The following is a 22,844-nucleotide window of genomic DNA, read 5'->3' as shown; positions in this document are numbered from 1 at the left end:
AGGCGAATCATGCTCGAGTGACCGAGGCACGGTCGTAATAAAGCTACTATCATGCCGGGATCACCAATCGCGAGATAATGCATTTACCGCGATTTCTTAACTCGCGGGAGTAGATCGCTTGCGAGTGACGGAGTGTTGTCGTCGTCTCATCGCGGGCTCCAAATTCTCCAGACGATCTCCGAGCGTCGCGCACAGTGGGAAATTTTGCTCACTTTTTGGACAAAAATCTTGTTAGAGCTCAATTCTTCGTGAAATTGAATGATTTTTTTTTTAAATATTTGTAAAGACTTATACTTTAAGCTGGTACTGCGGAAATTTAGTTATCGTTAAACCTACATTAAAGAAAGATGATCAAATGCGAGTAAACCTAAAACTCATATATCAACCATATACTCTTAAATATTTAAAACGTAGAACCTTTAGCCTTAAACTCTTAGAAATCTTCTACAATAAGCAATTAGTCAAAAACCGTAAGCAAATTGACCAACCACAGTCGATAATTTAAAAAATAATCGAATATGATTCGTCAATTTGCTTACGGCTTTTGACTAATTGCTTATTGTATAAGGTCTCTTAAACCCTCAAAACGCTTTAACCCTAAGGCCTTAAACTTAAATTCTTCAACCCTAAAGGCTAAAGGTTCTACGTTTTAAATATTTAAGAGTATATGGTTGATATATGAGTTTTAGGTTTACTCGCATTTGATCATCTTTCTTTAATGTAGGTTTAACGATAACTAAATTTCCGCAGTACCAGCTTAAAGTATAAGTCTTTACAAATATTTAAAAAAAAAATCATTCAATTTCATGAAGAATTGAGCTCTAACAAGATTTTTGTCCAAAAAGTGAGCGAAATTTCCCACTGTGCGTCGGCGCGCCGGCATAGCCGTGTTACGCGTGAAGAAAGAGAAAAAGAGAGACAGATATGTTACAATTAATTTAAATAATACGACAGAATTGTTTATTTTTCGCGTAAAAGCATGTATTTCTGAAATAAACAGAAACGTAGCTTTTATTATTTCCATTTCTTAAGTACTTCTTTGAACAAACGCTTGACATGTCCGATATTATTTCGTCATGTATGAATATTTTCAAAGAAATATATATTGCAAATTCAAACTTTCAATTTTTGACCCATACGTCCCGCAATTTGTGCGCTTTCGCCCCGCTGTGCGGCGCCGGCGCCTGGCGGCAGCTTTGATATTCGCCGCGCCGAGACGATTGTCGACTCGCTTCCACTCGCAGATTTAGGGATTTAGGAGTCTCGATCGAGATTAAGGGAACTGAAGGGTCAGATTGCTGAAATATCGTGCTTGCTTTTGACAATATTTTGTGACGAACTGAATAAATGTGCAAGAATGAAAATTTTAGGTCGTAATTATACAACATATGTAAAGTAGAAAAATTTTGTTTATTAACAAATACTCGTCGTATAAATATACGACACATATAGCTGAAATATACTCTCCTTTTTTTCAAGTTATCGTTTTTCGTAGCTAGAAATCTTGAGGAGGCTTATCATTATCCGGTGAACCACTAGAACGAAAAATCGAACAAAATCAACGAAATGGCAGCTATTATTAGGAAAATATTTAAATTTTTTATTTCTTTTACAATAAAAAAATTAATATCTCAAAATGAAATATTTTAACGAAGTTGTCCATGGTTCACCCGAGAGCCACATGAACAGATATTATTGCTTTAAAATTTCAAATCGATACGAAGCTCAGTGATTTCGAAGAAATCACTGCGAAAAGTTGAACAATAAATTTTCGAGAGAAACGCGTTTAAAATTTAAATGAACGTATATTTATATATGAGTATTTGTTTAAAAACAAAATTTTTCCACTCTTCATATGTCATATAAATATATGTAAAATTTTCATTCTTGCACATTTATTCAGTTCGTCACAAGATCATTATCAAAAACAAGCACGATTTTTAGTAATCCGACCCTCCAGTCCCCTTAAGTATGCAGGATCGAGTAGTGACTCAATCGACTCGCTCAACGTTCCAATCTGCTCCGCGGCTCTTCTTCGAGTTCCGCTCGCCTTCCGACGAGACTGGAACGGCGAGACGAGTGTCGACTTGGATCTTCGAGCTCGCGCTCGACTCCCGGGTAGCTCGGTAGCCTGACCCTCGGCTATTGTTAATTCGCACGTGCGCGACATTGTCACAAAACCGCATCATTCGTCATGAAGCGTCATGAAGCGTCGACGAGTCGTGAAGCGAGAAACGCGACCCCCGCGCGGGCTTTGGTCCCGCGGCGTCTTCTCGCGGAGATCGCTTTGAGGAGATCGCGCCCCCCGGTTTCTTATCGCGATTATTATGTCACCGCTTTATGTAATAATCTCGTCTAGCTGAGGTACACACATAATCGCTGAATCTGCCACGCTACGTAAGCGCTCGCGTAGCTGGCTCGCAAAACGCGTGATTGGCGCGGAGACAACACGCGCGCACGCCGCGACGTGTCTATTTTTTCCTCTCGTCCGATCGCGACGCGGCTCCCTGCAGCGCGACGATAGACGGCTCATTCACGGCTGTTATCGATATAGCTCCCTCGCGGCTCGCCGATGAGTCGACGAGCAGATTGACGCGCGCGCGACCTTTGCGCCGCTCGCGCGGCGCGTCAAAGTTACGGGGCGCCGTGAAGCGATATGACGTTCCTCTCGGTATCTAACATTGTTACCGAGACACGCGTTCTTTCTTGGCCACGGGATATCTCGCGTCGTCGTAAAACACGAAGTGCAATCGAGAGACGCGAGGGTCACACGCCCAGACGCATTATCCGTGAGGAACGCGCGGATTATCACGGAAAGCCACTTGAAGCCACTGTTTCTTTCTTCGACATCTTGGGCTGGCGGCGCAGGGGTCGCAGGGGTCCAGCACCTGCGACCCCTGCGCCTGACAGGCGACCAGCAGCTGACATCTTCGGAACGATGAGTCCGAATAATAGTCGCAAAAGTTTCGGAAAAGACGACTGATCGACTCCGCCTTTCTTTTTTGCCTACTTCTTACCGTGCGCGTGCGAAGTGCCAGTTCCACGTTCAGCTGAACGAGGCGATCGCAAAGCTGAGCCGACGCGCGTTACCGGCCCGCCGTTCCCTTAACGCTCCTCCGATTTACTTAATCTTCATGCTGGAGGTAGAATTACACGCGGTCGAGTCGAGCTCCCGACACTTTGGAGAGTCCACCACCTACATCGCGCGAACAACAAAGTCTCGCTTGCGTTAGCCTCCGACGAAATTCAATTTCTACGTCGGATCGCTGAGCCGAGGCGATTGCTGCAGCTTGCGCAACGGAAGTCGCGCAATCCCCTCCCACCCTCCCAACCCCCGAGTCCTTTCTTGCCCGCGTCCTTTTTTGCCGCTGCGAGGAAATCCCCGCTGATAAACTATTAATAATTCGCAGTGAGCGAGAACCGGAGGGAGTCGACACCATGTCGCTGATCGATCACCACCACGCGGCTGAGTTGCTGATGAACGCGACTCCGCATTATCACGATGAAGAAGCGCTGTCGTCGGACGACGATCCGTCACGTGTACTTGTCGCCAAAGGCGTCACCATGGCGGTTCTCTGCACCGTCAGCACGTGCATGGGCATTCTGCCGATGTTCTTGGCCAAATGGTACAAGTGGGACACCACTGAGCACGTGAATCCCAGGTAGATGACATTTCTGATGTAACGATCCGACGCAACCTGTGATCGTACACCGACAGACAAAGTCGGTCAAGTCTCATGAGAATTGTAGCAATTCCCCCCCAAGCCCTAAGCAGCCCTAAGCGTATTTCCTCGTCGTCCGCCTGGCGAGGAAGTTCAGCAGCAACGGTGTTAAGTATGTGTTTTAGTCACTTTTTCAGCCCTGTTTAATTATTTTGAATTGAAATGTTTCCCCGCCGTTTCGTCTTCTCGTAAAGTCGGTATCGAACTTTCTAAAGCGCCATTCATTATGATTCGTTGGTGCACAACACAACCTTAGAAATAACAGTTGATGCAACGTGAGTGACGAAGAACTTTATGTTCGACACTGCATTCGACATGAATTCCAGCGAGGAAAAAATGCTGCTGAAGCATGCGGATCTATTTGCTCTGTTCTTGTGGAAATGTTGTGTCCTCCTACGTGCAAATGTCGCTTTTGTCGCTTTAAAGACTGCGGCGAAGAGTCCTTCTGGGTATTTTTATTTACTTTAAGGTTACGTGGCACCAACGATAACCATAATGAATGGCGTTTTAGAATGTTCAATATCAACCTTACAAAAATACAAAACGGCGGGAAGATATTTCAATTCAAAATAATTACATTCGCCCGATCAGAATATAATATTTAAAAAATGTTTTTAAGAATATAAGAAACAAGTTTAAAAAACATTTCTAAAACGTCAAACATAATTTTAAACGAGTTATTAAATGTAAAATAGATATTAAATAAACGTTAAATAAATATTTTCTCTCACTCATTATTTTAAATGAAGAATCAATGTATAAAATATACGTTAAATAAACGTCAAGTAAATATTTTTTGTACTATGAATGGAAGGGATGTAAAAAAGAAATATAAAAGAAATATAAAATGAAATATTTTATGAAAAACTCGTTAGAAAAAAATATTGTCTGCTGATCGAGAGAGGGCGGAAAAGAAGATTAAACACTTTTGCACACAATAGCAGCAATATACGAGAGACACGAGGCTATTGTTATCACCGTGGTGAAACATCGCTTGAGCTGCAAAGACAATCTTTCCCCGGCTAAAGTTACCTCACGCAAATAGCAGGCACTTTCCTCTTTCGGTGTGCGAGCGACAATGAAGATCGCAGCGATCGTTCTTAGCGGAAACACCTCGCGTTCTCTGGCCGTTCGGTCGATCGCGAGTTTGGCTACTTCGAGTTTGCTTACTTGAAGAAACAATGATGAAAGCCAACGTTCAATCCGTCGCCGGATGAAATATTAAGTGAAAAAATGAGAAGCCAGTCGTTGACGGACGATCGACGACGTTCTCCTGCCGTTTTTCGTCGACGTCCTTCCGGGCTCGAATGTATTCGAGATTGTGGATCAAAGCGTCCATTATTTATACCTTGATATCAGAACGATCGCTGCGTGATGTCCGAAGAGCGCGACGACTCATCTCGCGTCTCGCGTGACGTCGTCTTCTTCAATTCGTCGACGACGTCGCGCGAATTCACCGGACAAGACCGGCTGTAGCAAATGACCGTTTCCGCGCGTCGTCCGCATCGGTGCGTAGATCGATGAAGACGGTGGGCCTGCTGCTCGGCTTCGGCGGAGGCGTTCTCCTCAGCACGACATTTCTCCACTTATTACCGGAAGTGACGGACGGCGTAGGCCATCTCATCGAGGAAGGCAAACTACCCAAGCTCAGCTTCTCATGGGCAGAGATGCTCGCGTGCACCGGGTGAGTCAAGCCTGACGTCATTATGCGCAAATCCAACATTTGCAAAAGAGAAAGAGAGGGAGGGACGGAGGGAAAGGAGAAAAGAGACTCACACGGGGAAACTCAATCTCGCGCGCCGCCAAGTGGAGGAGGACTCTCCTCCCGTCGTTAACGCGAAATATTTACTTAATCCTCCGCGAAGCGCGAAGTAGCCGTTGAGTTGAATCACCATTATCGTCGATATAATCGTCGATTCGTCGCGTAATTAGCCTTACACGCTTAATTTCGCACGACGGCGACGACGGCGGCGGCGGCGATGACGACGCCGCGAACGACGTAAAATCCCGCCGCGCCGCGCCGGTCGCCGGTCGCCGGCGACGTGCTCGAGCAAACACGCGATATCGTTGTTTTCGTTCTGCTATTTGACTCTTTGGTTCCTCTCTCGTTTTCTCCAATTATTCGCGTTTCATTGTTATTTGCTCCCCGACGATAACGACCAAGTTGGGAAAGAAACACGCGCGAGCGCTCCGGTTGCGTATCATCGCACGCGCGTCGCGGCTGTGAACGCCCGCCATTTCTCCCGCAGGTTCTTCATCATGTACTTTGTGGAGGAGTGCGTGCACACGTATCTGCGGTGGAGGCAGCGGCGGGGGGCGGGCAAGGCGAAAGACGTGAACCGCAGCACGAACGAGCTGATGGAGAGCGGCCAGGTGCCGCCGTGCGCCAACGGCCACACACACATGTAAGTTTGTTTTCTTCTGCTCTTCTTCATGTGCGAAAATACCGATTCATTGAGCGGCGTGAATGGACGGACATGAGACTCGGAGTCCTCGGTTTCTTGCAGGGGCCACAGCCACCTGCCGGTCATCATGGAGAGCAACGAGGACGACTTCGTCATCAGCTCGCTGAGGGGGCTGCTAATAGTCCTCGGCTTGTCCGTGCATGAACTCTTCGAGGGCCTGGCGATCGGCTTGGAAAGTTCCGGCAACTACGTCTGGTAACAACTGCTCGATATACGTGATACACTCGTGTTTACGCTCTGAGAAGAGAATGTTTGCCGGATTCTTGTCAGCAAAAACATTTTCGTCGAGTTTCAACATTGCGAGTTTCGCCGAAACCTTACGCGATAACACCACGAAGAAAAATATGTCCGCTCGAGCGAGAGAATTTTCTGAATCGAGATCGAGAGAGCGATTCGGCGAAATTGGGGATTGGAGAGGAATCGGAGGATTCCAAGCCAGCCAGGGACTTCCCGGCTGGCTTGAGCTTATCGGCGTTGTCAAGATTTCCGGCTAACTCGAGCGCAGGATTGCGTCGGAACTTGAGAATCGAATTCACGCTTCACGCGGAAAATTCACTCCTCCGAACAAACATTCTCTCCACGCGCGTCCTCCGCTCTCCTTCTCTTGCTCTTATTAGCAAGATCACAGCAACGTTATCTCTTTCTTCCTCTCAGCGTGGAGGTGACGTGGCGCGCGATACAGACGCGGACGCGATCGTATCGGAATCTGTTATCTCGCTCTCCCGCGAGCTGTCGATTGCGTGCAACGTCAGCTAATCAGCGTTGTCGCGCGTATCTCCTCGTCCGCGACGGCCAGATTCGGCCCGTGGCGATACTTTCGCCCGTTCGCGTTGATCTTTCCTCGCGACTGCCGACTACTTTACCCGATCGAGCCGCGTCCGCGCTCGCACCTTGGAACGAGAGCCGAGCGAGCGGCGGGCTCGTTCCTGATAAACGGCGCAATTTGCAAACACTGTGCACGTTTTGCAGGTACATGTTCGGGGCAGTGGCGGCCCATAAATTCGTTATAGCCTTCTGCATCGGAGTAGAGCTGATCGCTTCGAAGACCAGGTGGTATCTGTCCGTAATTTACGTATTCACGTTCGCGGTGGTGTCGCCCATCGGAATTGGCGTCGGCATGCTACTGGTCGGCGGTGGAAGCGCGGCCGCGAGCGGCCCGATGGCGGTGATACTGCAGGCAAGTTTCGCAATTTGGGAAATACACGGCGACCCCGCGACGGCGTGGCTGCGCTTCGCGCGCGTCGCTCGAAATTCTCCGAGAGAGATCGTTGACGTGCGGAAGATACTTATATTTATATTTGAGATATATTCACACAGTTGCAAACGTTTCGTACTTTCGTTAAAATTTCCTTTTTTTGTGCAGAAAGTTTTGTGTCAAATTTTTTACACAGTCGTGTGTTAATTTAACGTATCGTTGTTGTGTTACTTGGTCACTTTCTTGTGTTCTTGTGTGTCAAATTAAGATTAACTATTCTCAAGTGTTAAAATAACACAAAAATTTATATGTAAATGCATGAATTCTTGCTCTGACATATTTTGTACGTTAAAGTCAACAACACCTAAAATGTGTAAATTTCCTTGTTACAACAGTTATCGTGTGTTACATTATATAAAGATTGGATTTTTAACAGATAGATTATGTCAATCTAACATTTCCATTTCATCAAATCATAGATCATTGCTTTTCCGAAATGTTGAAGTAACATTCATTGTATGTCAATTTAACGCAAACCGTGATCTTCACGGCATTCGAATGTTAAATTTTTGTGTTAATTTCTTACATATTATGCGTGTTACTTTTTATTCATATTTGCTGTATGTTAAATTAACACACAAATGAGAGTGAACGATTTGAGACACATGAAGTATGTTAAATTTAACACATAATTTCTTACAGTGTATACATTTGAAAAATTACATTACAAACAATTGCGTAACAACGTACATTAAAAAAGTAAACGGATGAAAAGAAATTCCTCTGGAGCGTGTTCGAGGCTCTTCCGGGTCGGAGCTGAATCTTGCCGGATTCATCTCCGAACAGTTCCTCGATCACTCATTTCTTCCTTGGGCAGGGAGTTATGTCCTTCTGCTTCTCGACCGCAGGGTCTGGCGTCGGGTACCCTCCTCTACGTGGTGTTCTTCGAGGTGCTGCAGGAACATCGGAGCGGTCTGAAGCAGTACCTCTCGATCCTCGTGGGTTTCATCCTCATGTTCGGCATACAGATGTTGAGTAAGTGCAAGCGACTTTATTGACGCGCGGTACAGTTTCACATTCCCCGCTGATAATAGCCAATGGTAGAAATCGAGAGAACGGTACGTCTCTCGGGCCGGGAATAATTGTCCGATCCGCGTGCTCTCTCTCCTCGACGAGACGAAATGTGCTAGTCGACGCCGTCGAGCTGAAAGTGGCTCTAAGTGGCTGAAATTTCTACATCTTGCTGAGTTCGCTGACGTCTCGCCGCGTTTTGCCTACGCCGTCCGTGCTTGTTAGACCCGGCGGCTCGGATGTTCATTCTGGAACTTAGAATGCGCGAATTCGAACGTCGCAGCATGCGTATATCCGGGCAACCAAATTACGAAGAGAATTGATCCCCAAACGATATACGCGTAGAACATCTCAAGAGCATGATTACGAACGCGATTATGAGCACGAACATGAGCACCTTAACGCTCTCTTAACGACAGTTTGATGAGCGCAAGACTTTCCAACGTCGTAGCGCGACGTGAGATCTCCCTCGATTAATCGAGGCGATCTTTCTTCTCCTCTTTCGAGCAGAAAAAAATATGACGTGACAGAATTCAACATTTTGAAATCCCGTTCAAGTTCATCTTGCAAGTTCAATTCGAGCGTCGAAGAGACACGCGCATGCGCGCTGCTCTGATGAGCGCTCTCGATTCGATTTTCGGGCAAATCGAAGAAATCGCGGCTTCGCAAACTTTGATTTTAATTATAAGGTTGGCAGGCTTTAAACACTAATCTAGACACGTCCGGTAATGAATCAGCTGGTCAGCATGGTTGAACGTGATTCCGTTTACAAACTTGATTTTAGCTATTAATTTTGCAATATCAGAGAAATGGGTAGATCTTTTTTATTATTCATTTATTTATTTATATTACTTTATTATATTATTATTTTTATTATTATTTCATTATTTATTATCTATATAATTGATCAGCTGATCACGAAACGTATTCAATTTAGTTCAAGACCTATCAACGCAACAGCAAATACTAAAGTTTCCAGAGTCGATTTCGGAAAAGGCCTATCCCGTGCATCGACCGCCGCGCCGGTTTCGAGCGATAAATCTCCGATCGCTCGTGTGCGCCGCGGCATGCGCGTTCGCGCGTAATTCGAAGGCGCAGAAAAAGCGACGGCACGTCGAGGCCGACGTTCGGCCACGGTGCTCGAAGCGAGCACAGGTGGGCGGTGGGAGTGCGGAGCAAAGGCAGAGAAGGAGGGGAGAAAAGAGAATGTAGCGCGCGCGAGGAGCAAAGGACATCCTGCCGGTGATTCACGATTCCGCTCGCGGGCGAATTTTCCCCGGCCGATTGTCGAACGAAAACGAGCGAAAAGCCGACACCACGGCCGCCGCGCGTTCTCGTGAGTCACACTCGATCCGAGGTTTCTTTTTTCCCTCGGAGACATGACGCGGATATCCTTCATGCCTCCGCGCGCTGCTTATCATTGGCGGTCCCGCGAGGACCCGAAGGGGAGAAAGGAAAGAAGGGAGAAAGGGAAGAAGCGAAAAGCGCGGCCCGCGAAAGTGAGCGGCGGCGCGGGGCATCGATCACTTCGGCTGCGATCGCACGCAAGCGCTAGCGAAACTCTTCGTGGTGCCCCACGTTAGCGTGATGATGGAGCGACGATAGCGGGAGAACAGCAATAGCGTTAGCGTTGCTGCGGTATAGCGCTGCGGCGTCCTCGCGGTTTTAGACGCCTCTTCGGTCGGACGTTACGCCCGAAAAATTTATTCAGACGCGGTCGCACGTTACGCGAGTAATAACAAGGTAATAAAATAATTAAATAAATAACTAAATAAACGAGCTACCCCGGAAGAAACGCCGCGTCTTCCAAATTTAGCAGACGCTAGCGAATGAAAATTGGGCCGTCCAGAGGGAATGTTGATCGGCGAATTCGCTGGCGAATTAAAGAAGCTCGCTCAAAGCGAATAAAAGCAGCACCGGTAAATTACCTTCCAATGACGTCATTACCGCTAACTAAGCTCTACAACTAAAGAAACTAAAACCGAAAAGCTCGACGGACAGCTTGCGGCGCTGAATAGCGCTGATCCGAACGCACCTCGTTCTCTCGGCAAATACCGTGTTCACAGCGCGTCTTCTCCGCCGGCCTCGACGACCCACCTCTTCATTCCCTGTTCATCGAGCTGCGTCTTCGACGTCGTCTCCGTCGCCGCGCTCTCGGTAGAGCTCTCGATTGAGCTCTCGACGGGGAGGCGCGACGTCGTCCTCTCGCTATCCTCCGCTCGGGTAGGGTGAAAGCGCGCGATGGATGGAATCCTCAACCTCGCCGATTCGTGGGTCCTCGGGAGGTCCTTCGCGGAATCCCGGAAGCGCGAGCGAGGAACGGGAAACTCTCCTCGCCGAGAACTTGTGGAGTTCTCTTCCTCAGCGGCCCTTAATCAAGCCCTTTTCGCACGAGGTCGTAGATCAGAAAATTTAGGCGAGTCCTCCTCCTCCCTCGCTCCTGGAAAGTCTGATCGACAGCTTGGAGGTACGATCTTCGAAATTAGGGCTTGACCCTGAAGAGAGAGTACTCGGACCTCCCTCTCTTTCTCTTTAGTCGTTTCTTTTCTCTTCAAAGTACCGTTACACCGCTCTTCGTGTAATTCGTTCCTCGTCCGGTCCGACGCGCACGCAAATGTCACCCGTGACATCATTTTCAAACGTGAGAGAGCTACCTGCCCTGTGCGAGCTTTCCGCGTTGCCGACGACCCGCGTCGTCCACGTGCGTGCACATGTACACGCACGACAGAGGACGGGGGGGGGAGGGAGGGGAGGAGAGAGAATGCCGCGAGCTCCGCCGAACACAGTGGAGTGGAGAGACAGTGATGTAATTAGCGTCGGGAGTACCTTGCTTGGCGAAGAGCGAGGGCGAGGAGCGGGAGACCCGAGGACGAACTTGAAGGGACTCGTCGATGAACGGCGAAATCAGCCCGCGGGATCTAACGGGATATAATAACGTTACCGCGTTACTCCTCCATTTCTTTTGCTCCATCCTTCCTTTCTCCACCATCTCCTCCGCTCTTCGCGTCACTTTTCTCTCTCGCCCCTCCCCCTCCTCCCGCCGCCCTTGTTTTTTCCAAACCAGTTAGTCACTTGCAAAGTCCGATAAGACCGCCGAGGCTGCCTTCCCTCCTCCCAGAGGACGGTTCGCGAGGTCGTTAGTTACGCCACTGAGCGGCGGACGATTAGCCGCGGCGCGGGCGAGCCGAAGAGAAACAGACAGAGAGAGAGAGAGAGAGAGAGAGAGAGAGAGAGAGAGAGAGAGAGAGAGAGAGAGAGAGAGAGAGAGAGAGAGAGAGAGACAGAGAGAGAGAGAGAGAGAGAGAGAGAGAGAGAGAGAGAGAGAGAGAGAGAGAGAGAGAGCGAGAGAGCGGGAGAGAGAGAGACGGAAACAGAGAGAGGGAATTTACACGCTACCGGGTGGCCGCTGGAGAAGGATGACCGTAGCGCCCGGGAGTGGGCAGGAAACGGCTCGGCTTGGACTATGTAAGACGAGGCGGCGAGGGGTCCGACCCAGCCGAGTTCCCATCCAGACCGGAGTGTCCGATCAGTCGTCGCGGCGCGTGCTGCTGCTCCTCGCTGCCGCTCTCTCTCTCTCTCTCTCTCTCTCTGTCTGTCTGTCGCTTGGTATCGCGCGCGCTCCGGAGCTGCTTCGACGGCGGCGAACGCGCGTCACCGGCTCGCCCGGTGTGCTTTCCTCGCCGACGAAGAGAAGCTGAAGAAGCACCACGAAGCACCTTGGACGAGGCAGATATCGCCGTTGTAGTTTCCGACCTTGCGACAGCGGCTGGCCGGGCGACGTCGAGAGCACCGCGAGATGAATGCGACGGCCGACGGGAGCGCGCAGCACTACGAGAGAAAGCGACTGAGCGACAAGACGACGTAACCTCGTGACGGAGGAGAAGCGAGCCTGGAGTGTCAGTCTCCCGGCGGGAGATGCGCGTCTGCTACGACAACGGTGTCGCGCGGTCGTGAGATAGTCCGGAGACAAGAACGTCGTTGCTGAAGAACGAGCACTACTAAAGGCTGCGCGAAATGGACGACTCGACGACGTCCAGCGTCCTCCTCATCTCCAAGATCGGCGCGATGATCGGCCTCGGCTGCGGCTCTTTGGCGTTGGGAGCGCTGCCGCTGATGGTGGGTCTCTACAGGACGAAGCAGCTGAAGAAACGCCGCCGGGCGGTCTCCAATCACTCCAGCACGTCGACCTCCACGTCGGCGTCCAACGCGTCCTCGGCCAGCGTCGACTCGGCCCCCGCGACGGACTCGCAAGTACGTTCGACAGATAGGCGCGCCGACGAGCGGTGTCTCCGGAGAGCTCGGCTCTGTGTCCATTGGGTCGCCGTTTAGCTCGAGAGAGAGAGAGAGAGAGAGAGAGAGAGTCCCAGCCGTGTTAAGTTCGCCGAGAGGATCGTCGATTCTCTCGGGTGCCGAGTCTTCGGCTTCGCGCTCCTCTGAGCTCCTAAGTGCGACGCGAAAGACGTTTCCCTCCGCCATCGGGAGTCGGGGGTTAAGTTTCAAGCGATCGGTCCACGATCAAAGTCCTCGTCAAGTCCTAAGTCGTAAGGTCGTGAGAAAATTGACCAATCACGATTGATTATTCCTTGAGCGCAAGGAGAATAATCGGCTGCGATTGGTCAATTTTCTTACGACTCTACGATGTAGGACTTTGCGACTGCTACTGTAAACTCCGCTTTAGAACTTGAAGACCGCGACTTTCAGCGGCGCTCTTCGCTAAATTCAGAGCGCGTCGCAATTTAGAGGTCAGAGCGCGAAAGGGCTGAGACGCGCTGGAGCAAGAGTCTTTTTGACCTTTCCCGTCCTGGACCGCGATGACTGTCCGGCAAGAGTAGTCTCCCGCGCTACCGAGAGTCGCGACAAAGCTGAGCCACTCAGGTGTCGCGGTGTCTGGTAGCGCGGGAAACGACTTTAGACGCCGCTTTCGGGCTCGCAGCGAAAGCTCGAAGGCTCATGTCGCACTTGTCGATCCGTTGGACACACGCGCGCTTCAGGCTGGTTTCGTCAGCGGCAACGTTGACTGCGACTGATGTGGCCAGGGCCGAGACGAAGATTGATACCTGATCGCGACGAAATCCGCACGAGAACCGACCGATCACGTATTAATCGCACCCGGAGCGGCCGCTCTGGAGCAAAGGATGCTCTGGGCTGGAACAGGAAGACTTGTCCTGGCGAGACTTGGAGGTGCGCCGGTAGTTACCGAATTGAAAGCTCTCGGGGTCAGTACCCGGAGATTATCCGGAGTAGATGGACGCCAGACGGCTTGCCGTCTCGCAGGTTCGAACCGTAGACGTTCAACACCTAGACCGCGCGCGACCCGGCGACTTGCGCAGTCGAAAGTAGAAGAAGAAGGCTGCTGCACGATCAGCAACCCGTCTTCTTCCGACGACGCGTGGGATGAATCACAATCTTCGTTGACTTCGTTGAGAAACAGAACGGTAGAGGAGATGAAGAGGGTAATTGCGAAACATAGAGAGTTTCTCGCGTTTTTCCAGCGCCGAACGCGCGCAGTCTGGGTACTCCACGTCTATCGTTTGAGCTTGAAAGCCGTCCCGATCCGAGACGCTTATAGTCGCCATGACGACTGAGAAGACACAAAAAGATCCACGCATCTCGCGTCCTCAAAAGTCCCGGCAGGACGAGCGCGTCCAAGTCTCCAAGGCGGTCTCGGGGAGACTCGGCTCACGGAGAGAGACCCAAGCATCGCGTGATCGTCCCCAGGGTCTGCTGAAGTCGCTGTTGCTCTGCTTCGGCGGCGGGGTGCTGCTGTACACCACGTTCCTGCACCTGGCGCCGGAGGTGCGCGCCAGCGTGGAGAGACACCAGTCCAACGGCCAGCTGCCCACCCTGGGCACCCTGAGCTTGGCCGAGCTGCTCTTCTGCGGCGGCTTCTTCCTCGTGTACCTGGTCGAGGAGGCGGTGCACGCCGCTCTCACCGGCAAGCCCGAGTCGTCGGAGGCGTTGCTCTACAGGACCGTGTCGGTGCGTAGATGCAACAACAATCAGACTGGCCCGTCGTCGGCGGCCGCGGTGACGAGCGGCTCGATCACCACCATGTCCACGACCACCAGGTCCACTTGGAAGGACACCGACGAGCCTGACGAAAACGAGGACGCGCCGGAGCGGCCGAGGCTGCAGCCCGACGATCTCGCGACTCAAACGACGGCCAAGGACGACAAGGTCCTACCGGCTATATTCGTCTTGTCGTCACCGTCTGCTCTGGCCAACGTGGGACAGCAAGACGCGGAGAAGCGCTCCGACCCGGAGCTGGCGGTCCCCGAGCTGAGCTACCCGCGCTTCAAGCATCATCACGATCACGGTCACCAGCACGGTACGCTGATGACGCAGAACACGTCGGTGCAGGGGTTGCTGACCGTGTTGGCCTTGTCCTTCCACGCGATATTCGAGGGCCTGGCGGTGGGTCTGGAGCCGTCCATCAGCTCGGTGGTGTACCTGGCCGCTGCGATCGCCACGCACAAGCTGGTCATCTCCTTCTGCGTCGGGATGGAGCTGTACGTGGCCGGCGCCTCGACCAGGACCACCCTCGGCTACCTCTCGATATTCTCCATGGTGACGCCGATCGGGATCGCCGTGGGGCTCGCGCTGGGCCACTTCAAGAACGACAGCGAGAACCTGGGCCCTACGCCGACCATACTTCAGGGCATGGCGGCTGGCACGCTGCTCTACGTGGTGTTCTTCGAGGTGCTGGCCCGGGAGAGGGCGAACGAGAAGAGCGGCCTGCTGCAGCTCGTCGCGATCATCGTCGGCTTCACGCTGATGCTGGGCCTGCAGATCGTCAGTGAGTGTTTCCCGGAAGACGAGGAGCCGCGCATCGGAGCGTGTCGTCAGCGGCGATACCGACGCCGGATGAGCGCATTATCGTGTCCTTCGCGCCTGCTCGCCCGCCCGCTCGTCTCCCTTCGCGCGATCGCGCGGAGTTCCCGCGTGTCAACTGTGCGCAGGCGAACAAAACGCTCGCGTTCCTTCCCTTCGGTCAAGGGCAAAACCCTTTAATCCCTCGCTCTGAGCCTGAAATCATGTTCTCAGTTCTCGGCTAAGAGCGTTTCGCGCTGCTGGCCCAAGCGGGCTCGCCAGGTTCCAGCTGTTGAGGCAGCGTGGAAAATGTTCTCGTCAAGAGTCGCCTCAAGGCTCGCTGCTACACCTTGATTGTGGTTGATCGAGCCTTTCGGCTTCAACGGGGAAGTTCTCCTCTTCTTCATCGATCTATCGACGAAGGCGAACCTGGACATTTGGATTTTGGCGACTGATGAGGGACCCTTTAGAGTCCCGAGTCCGTCTTCCTCTCGTGGCGACGGGAGGAGGAAAGAGTGTGAGACTATCGCGCATTAAATCTCTCGTGTCCCCCCCCCGTACCTCGCAATGCGGAAGGAAGCGCCTTCTCTTCTAGTTTAATTCGCACGAAACGGTTTCTCGTGGCGACTGCTGAGCTGCTTTTGGCTCAGCTCAGCGGTCGCTCGCTGCTCTCCTGACCTGGCCGCTCGTTCGCCTCGGTGCAAACCTATCACAGGTACGCCCTTGGTGCAGCCCACGTGTGTTATAGCTCTCTCTCGTACTCGGGCCAATCTATCGATCTCGGCCCGCGAAAGCGCCGGCTCCGACGCCCGAAAAGTCAGGGTCAGAGCCGAGCGGGGGGAGGGGGGGAGGGGGGGAGAGGGTCTCGCCGTCGCGTGCAAACAAAGTTGCGTGTCTTCGCCGGGACATTCGAACTCCGAAGAGCTCAATGATAGCGGGAACAGCTGATCTTATCGACTCCGTACAAGCCGAGATGCATCGTAATCGGGGCTTAACGAGAGCGCCGTTCTGCGTGGCAGACGCGTGCGCGCTGAGGAAAACATGTTCGGTGTTTTTGCGCGACTATAATCGCACGGCGGGATATAACGATGGTCAAGCGGGAGGGGGGGGGGAATATTCGCTTGAGCGAGTCTTCTGGTCATCAGCATCAGCGACTCAGGAATTCAACCTCAACGGGGAGATCTCGATAATTAAGACCGAACTTCAACCGGCGTTTCTGTTTTGTTCCGTCAGAAAATTCTTTCATTCAACCAAACGCCTCCTTCATGCAGTCATTGACGGTAATCTCATGTGCGTGCTGCCACAACTGCTTCATCGTCGGATGGAGCAACAAAGAGGCGTCGAAAGAACGCCTCGACAACTTGAGACATTAATCATCTTTTTTCTGCCAACGCGCATCTACACGTAGAAACGAAACATTCGTATTGTTTTCTCTTCTCGATTTTTAATCACACCGTGTATTGGCGCGATTAAAACGCGCCTAGACAATGACGCGACGCGCTATAAGCCGTTGATACAGCGCCGATCAAAGTCGACAAGCGCACGATAAGGAAAACCTCCTAGGATCTCAGGAAAAGGTTTACGCAGCGCGGCAAGTTGATCGCCTCGATGTTCATCGGAAACTTCGGTGAGAGTTGACTTCAAGTCGAACGCCGCGCGTCGCACAGTGTTGTGATACGGGAAATTGATGTTCAAAAAGGTGTACAGCATTCACTTTTCAATCGATTGGGAAGGTTTTTTTTTTTTTTAATGAAGGCGAGCAGATTACCTATAATTCTACCGAGCGATATTTTCGATATCAGGAATCCTAACCAAATCCTTAATAGACAAAGTATGAAGAAATATTGATACATTTTCAAAAGATGATTCTTTCTATTTCCGTCAACGCGCAAACCGTTATATTAATTGCCAAAGTATGAGTCCGTGGATTGTAAATCTTTCACTACTCAACTCGTAAACTCCAAACCTGCAGTGCAAGCTGCAAGCTGCGGCAGCAAGAAACAAGGAGATTCAAAGATTCAGACAGTTGAATACGCGGAAAATTTCCCGAGTAGCAACGAATGAAGATTTATTAATGCATAAGCTATTGATTTCTTCGGATTTATATATCACAAGTGTGAGAAAAGCGTTGGAAGAAAAGCAATACTACTAGGTTGGCAATTATAATGCGCGCTGACAGAAGTAGAAAAACTCATCTTCCGAAAATGTATCAATATTTCACACTTTGTCTATTAAGGATTTGCTTAGGATTCCTGATATCGAAAATATCGCTCGGTAGAATTGTAGATAATCTTTTCTCACCCTTTCATTTTGAAAAAAAAATCGTCCCGATCGGTTGAAAATCAAATGCTGTAGACCCTTTCGAACATCAATTTCCTGTGTCACAACACTGTGCGTCGTCTCGGCCGACGTCAGTGTGCGAATCCTTAATCCGCACGCATATACGATGCGAATGACGAACGGATTACGCGAGTGTCATTTCGCCGAGAAAGTAAGAGGGGAAGTGGGAGAAGTGGACGCTGTAACAACGGTTATCTACGCGGATATGCTACCTGTTATGCAATCTTAATTCCACGCCGACCTTCTCGCGAGAGCACGACCAGCTCGAAAGACGCGGACGCGGCCGCGGCGCTCGCCGAGCTTCGGCCGCGAGAAAACCGCCGGAGAAAAATGTTTGCCCGAGCGAAGGAATTCTGCGCTGAGATATGAATGACATGGAATTAGATGAGTTCCGACTGCGACGGTGCTGCCAGAATTTTGCTCGAGTCGAACGGAAACCTCGACAGAATTCGGCCCGAATTCTCTTCTGACAACTTCGAGCTGAACTTCACTCGGCGAGAAAACCCAATTTTGTGAGACGGGAAGCCCAATCTTTTATTACATCATCTTTCCCCACCGATTAATTTGAACGACTTTTGTCTGAAACATTTTCCGATTTGTCTAATATTTCTTGAGATATTTCAGGAAAACTCGCAAACTCTTTCGAGATTTAACTTACGATATCTCGCTCGAAGATTCTTTCACTCACAAGCAAACTCCCCCCCCCCTTCCCCTGCCCCGTGTAGATTTTCGACAATGTCAGCGCGTGTCGGCGCGGCGTGCAGCCGCGCCGTAAATAACTGGAAGAAAATTTTTATTACAAGGGTGAATGAATGAACGAAAATGATCAGACGAGACCATCGAAGGTGGTGTAACATTTCGAAAAGAAAGAATACGTATTTCTCATTCCAAATACCGAGGCGCAGCGGAAAATCATGATGCCATCAAAATGACTTGAAAATGACGAGAAAAGATGAGACCGAATCATGACGAAAGTAAGAATGAGTTTCCCCTCATCGCTCTGACGTCATTTCGTCGTCATCATAATTTCGACGTCATCATAATTTTCCGTCCCGCCTGCCGTGTAGACGACGTGTTGGTTTATTCAAAAATCACTTACCGCGATATATACGAGAGAGCGCGTTTTACCGCGTCACGTATACCGCACAGATACACGGATAGCAGTGCTCCTTAAGCAGTTAATGGCGCATTTACCTTGTATAAAATACGGGCTCGCGTGTCACTCCTACACGCACAGCGCGGCGCGAGACGTGAACTTTTACACAACTCGCGCCGGCTGCGATGTAATTGGCAAATTGCACGCGGACTCAACCCACTTCTTCTTCGAAGCCGCTCGTTTTCACATACCGCGTCGTCTCTCTGCCAACACAGAGAGAGAGAGAGAGAGAGAGAGAGAGAGAGAGAGAGAGAGCCCAGACAGAACAGAAAATGATGATAACATCAAAATCACGTCAAAATGATGTTTTCTCATCATAATGATAATTCGGTCATTTTCTTGTCATTTTGATGTCATCATGATTTTTTGTTCTACTTGGGAAGGGGGGAGGGAGCAAGAGAGAGAGAGAGAGAGAGAGAAAGACCGAACCGTCACCGGCGTCATTGTCGCCGCGCGACGGCCCGCTCGCGTCTTCGCCGCGAGGACGAATCGATCTCGCGCGAAGAGATCTCGCCGTCGCCGAGGGCTTTCTCTCTCTCTCTCTCTCTCTCCACCCATGGCAATGACCCGGGGACGATCCCCGGCCGACTTTCGAGAGCGCTTTCTCAGCGCGGTGGACGCGGCGTCCGTGACGAAATCGCGGCGGCGGCGGCGGCGCGGCGTCGGCACGCGCGCGAAAGGCGGGAAAGCACGCGACGTTTCCGAGGCTCGCGCTCGTCCCCCTCGGCCCCCTCGATACATCACTGCCGGCTATCTTCCGGCGGGTCCGAAGTACGTCGTTCATCACCGATTAAATACGTCGAACCGATGCTACGATTAATGACCGTCTAACGACGCGCTTGAAGTCGCCCGGCCGCTCTTGCACGACTCTCCGTCAATTCAGCTCTCGGCGGCCCAATGAGAGGCAATTCCTCTCGCGTCTCGATCGGGGATCATCCGCTGGAAGTTCGTCGATCGGTCGGAACAGGAGAAGCCAGGCCCCATCTTCGCGCAGCCTGCTTCCCACGACCGCGTCCTTGGTGTACAAAGACGTCCGTTCGCGCGAACCTCGGGAAGGAAGATCGCGTGGAAGGAAGTAGTCAGGAATGAAATCACCCGGTGATTCCTCCCAATTGCTCCGCCTCGCGCCTCCGGAAGACGCAATCTGCGAGACTCTCCCTTCTTCCTGCAATCGTCTTCCTGCCCTGTCGCGGGCAGGCTGCTCCATCCTCGAGAGCGGCAATAAGCCCAGCTTGAGCCCGGTCATCTGCAAAGTCCCACTACAGTCTTCGCGTGGAGGACCGTCCTCTTCTTACGGGGCCAAGTTTCACCGGCAATTTCCGTTTTCTTCTTGCAGCCGCCCACTCCCACTCACACTCGCACTCGCACGGTGGCCACAGCCACGGGGACCAGCACGAGCACGAGCACGAGCATGAGCATAAGCACGAGCTGAAGAGCCACCACGGCCACTCGCACGCGCACGACGAGACGACGACCGTCCTCACGGACGCGATCGACAAGGTGACGGGGAATCTGGTGGAAGCCTTGTCGAACGTCCTCACGTCGTCCACCACCAGCGCCACTTCCAGCGCAGCGACGCAGCAGCCGAAGGACCTCGTCAACATCACCGACTCGTCCTCGCTTCCGCACAGTTAGGGACAGACCGTCGGGTTCCGCCGACGGGCTTCTGACGGTGCGGAGGAGCCTGCAAAAGGGCAAGTTCGCGGGAAGCTGAAGACGTGGCCATTCAGCGAACTTGTGTCTCTTCTCGATGGCGGCGACGCGGGCATTAGGTGCCTCCGTCAGGACGGACATGGACGGACTTTTATGGACCACCCGCCCGCAACTGCGTGCGCGACACGCCGATCGTGGGGCGGGAGTGCCCGGGGCAGGGGGAACGGAGAGGGGGGGCGGGGGAGGGGCGAGAGGAAAGAAGAAAGAAACGCTGTGAATTCCTCTGACGGTGTTGTATGACTGCTTGGCGACAGACACGCGGACGGTTCCTGGGCCGGAAGGACGAGTCCCGGCAGCTCGGCGTGCTCCCCTTCTCGTCTTTCTTTTCTTCCTCTCGGCGAACGTAAAACGGAGACACTGCTGTTGCCTGCATGACTATTTTCCCGAAGTGCCTTCGAGTAACAACTACCCGTGGCCGCGGGTCTCGCCCGGACCAGGTCCCGCGGGGTCCAGCCGGGGTGGCACCGTGAGGCACGGCCGAGGAGCGGCGGCGACGGCGCGGACGTTCGCACGCAAACGAGAACGGATCCGGAGACGCTCCCTCTCTTTCTCGCCGAGCCGACTCGACTCGGCGCCGGATTTCACGCGCCGCGCGCGCGCGCATTCGTGTGTATAAGCTATTTTAATAAATTATCACAGGGGGCTGCCTTTTTACAAGCACGCTTTGTACTACTCCTTTCTGCCTTTCCTTCGCTGAATCGCGGGGTGACTCGCGCGCCCCCTACACGCCGCGCTTGCAGTCGAGCGACGATGAAGCTCGGAGGCGGCCGGTTGTCCCCGGTTTTTGGTAAGTTAACCGATTAGCTCAATCATACGTCTGTCTTTGGGCAGGTTCTTCCGACTCCTTGATAAGTTAACTGACAGTTAAGTCATGTGTCTGTCTCTGTCTGAATTTGAAACAAAGATAAACATACGATTTAAGTATCAGTTAACTTACCGACAAGTTGGAACAATCTGCCCTATCTTTGTCTAAACTGAAGGAAGAATAAAGACAAACGTATGATTCAACTGTCACTTAACTTACCAAGAAGTTGGAACAACCGGCTCGGAGTGAGGAAACAACAACGAGAGGGACGATATCTATCTATCTATCTATCTCTCTCTCTCTCTCTCTCTCTCTCTCTCTCTCTCTCGCGAGTCGCGTTTCCCTCTCCCCCCGGTCGATCGAGAGAGATCGAGGCGTCGTCGCCGCGTTCGATCGACGAAACTTGACCGTTAATTAGCCGTGATCGATGACACGGCCCGTGGAAATCTGCCGTCGGGTGTTATCGCGAGAGCAATGTTTAAGTACGGGGAGGGGGGCAATAACAATGTTTGACCGCGCGATAACACGCGCTGAGTGTTTTTCCGGACATACGACGCGCGGATAACCGACGTCTCTCGCGTCGACGAAACTATCCTGGATCGTAATTGTTAATTAAAATCCCACTGGCCTTTGCCAGATTGCTTGCTAATCTTGCGTTGATTGATTCCTCTGGAGAATTGCGGGAAGTCGAGCCCGTACGGGGAAAAATGTTTAGCTGAACGAACGAGACTCTCGATTGGAGATAAGATTCCGCTTGAAGTTGTCTTGGCTTCAGTCTGAATTATCCAGATTTCTGACTGACTCGAAGAGAGAACCCCGGCATTTTCAGTCGGAACTTCTGGGTCGTTTATATATTTAAGCGAACATTTTCCCTCGTCTCTCCGCTTGCGCCGGGCCCGAAACGTATTCGAATCTCCGCGCGACTTAAAATCTTCGCGCATTTCCATCGAGTGCTTCCACACGTGTGTGCTTTCGGCGCGACCCGAGCGGATCTTCCGAGCATTCTCCTCCCCGGGAGAGCATCCTGAATTATTCATCGCGGTCTGGCGAGACGCGTGTGCGTTATTCTCGAGAGAGCGAATCACCTGTGTGCGAATCGTGATAAATAAATCGCGGCGGCCGCGTCTCGAAAACTCCTCTGCGGGAATTCGCGCTTCCAGCGAATCACATCGTCGGTTGCGCGACGTCCGAGAGCGGCTGTTGTTGCATGAAAGCATGCCGCGTCGCTATCTGCGACGTGGCGAAACAATAGCGATCGCACCGACGAGGCACGACGAGGCAAGCCGCGCATTCCGCTTGGCAGCGGCCGATCGATGCTCGCATATTTCTCAAACGGCTAGACTTTCGCTCCAGCTTTCCACGATGAAAATGTATCGAGTAGGGCTGCCACTCTTCGGCAGCTCTTCGAAGTTCTGAAACTTCGAATCACTCGAAGCTTCGATATCGCAAGTCAACTTCGAAACTTGGAAGCTTTTTATGCCGAAGCTTCGAAGATATCACTCATCGAAGCTTCGAATATATTTCAAGTTTCGAAGGATGCGGGGCGATTGTTTCCGAGCCTGCGCTT

The 22,844-nt window shown here is 51.6% G+C and overlaps 1 protein-coding gene across 5 annotated transcripts in view; it reads left to right on the top strand.

Moving 5' to 3' along the window:
• LOC105190918 (zinc transporter ZIP1) overlaps positions 1-20,642 on the top strand; it is a 37,295-nt gene extending 16,653 nt beyond the window's left edge. For 4 of the 5 annotated variants that reach the window (XM_025296542.1, XM_025296544.1, XM_011153934.3 and 1 more), the window contains exons 2-8: positions 3,411-3,662; positions 5,239-5,406; positions 5,972-6,127; positions 6,230-6,382; positions 7,157-7,364; positions 8,291-8,417; positions 20,096-20,642. In XM_025296542.1, coding sequence (XP_025152327.1) covers positions 3,411-3,662; positions 5,239-5,406; positions 5,972-6,127; positions 6,230-6,382; positions 7,157-7,364; positions 8,291-8,417; positions 20,096-20,394 — 1,363 coding nt within the window. In that variant the 3' untranslated portion in view covers positions 20,395-20,642. Of the gene's footprint in view, positions 1-3,410; positions 3,663-5,238; positions 5,407-5,971; positions 6,128-6,229; positions 6,383-7,156; positions 7,365-8,290; positions 8,418-11,812; positions 12,705-14,171; positions 15,250-20,095 lie in introns of those variants that run through there. The other variant, XM_011153933.2, reaches the window with a different exon arrangement.
• The last annotated feature ends 2,202 nt before the right edge of the window (positions 20,643-22,844 follow it).

This window comes from Harpegnathos saltator, unplaced genomic scaffold (genome assembly GCF_003227715.2).
Source record: "Harpegnathos saltator strain DR-91 unplaced genomic scaffold, Hsal_v8.6 scaffold147, whole genome shotgun sequence".
Taxonomy (NCBI): domain Eukaryota; kingdom Metazoa; phylum Arthropoda; class Insecta; order Hymenoptera; family Formicidae; genus Harpegnathos; species Harpegnathos saltator.
Note: the sequence above shows the minus strand (reverse complement) of the source record. Positions and strands in the feature narration are given on the sequence as shown.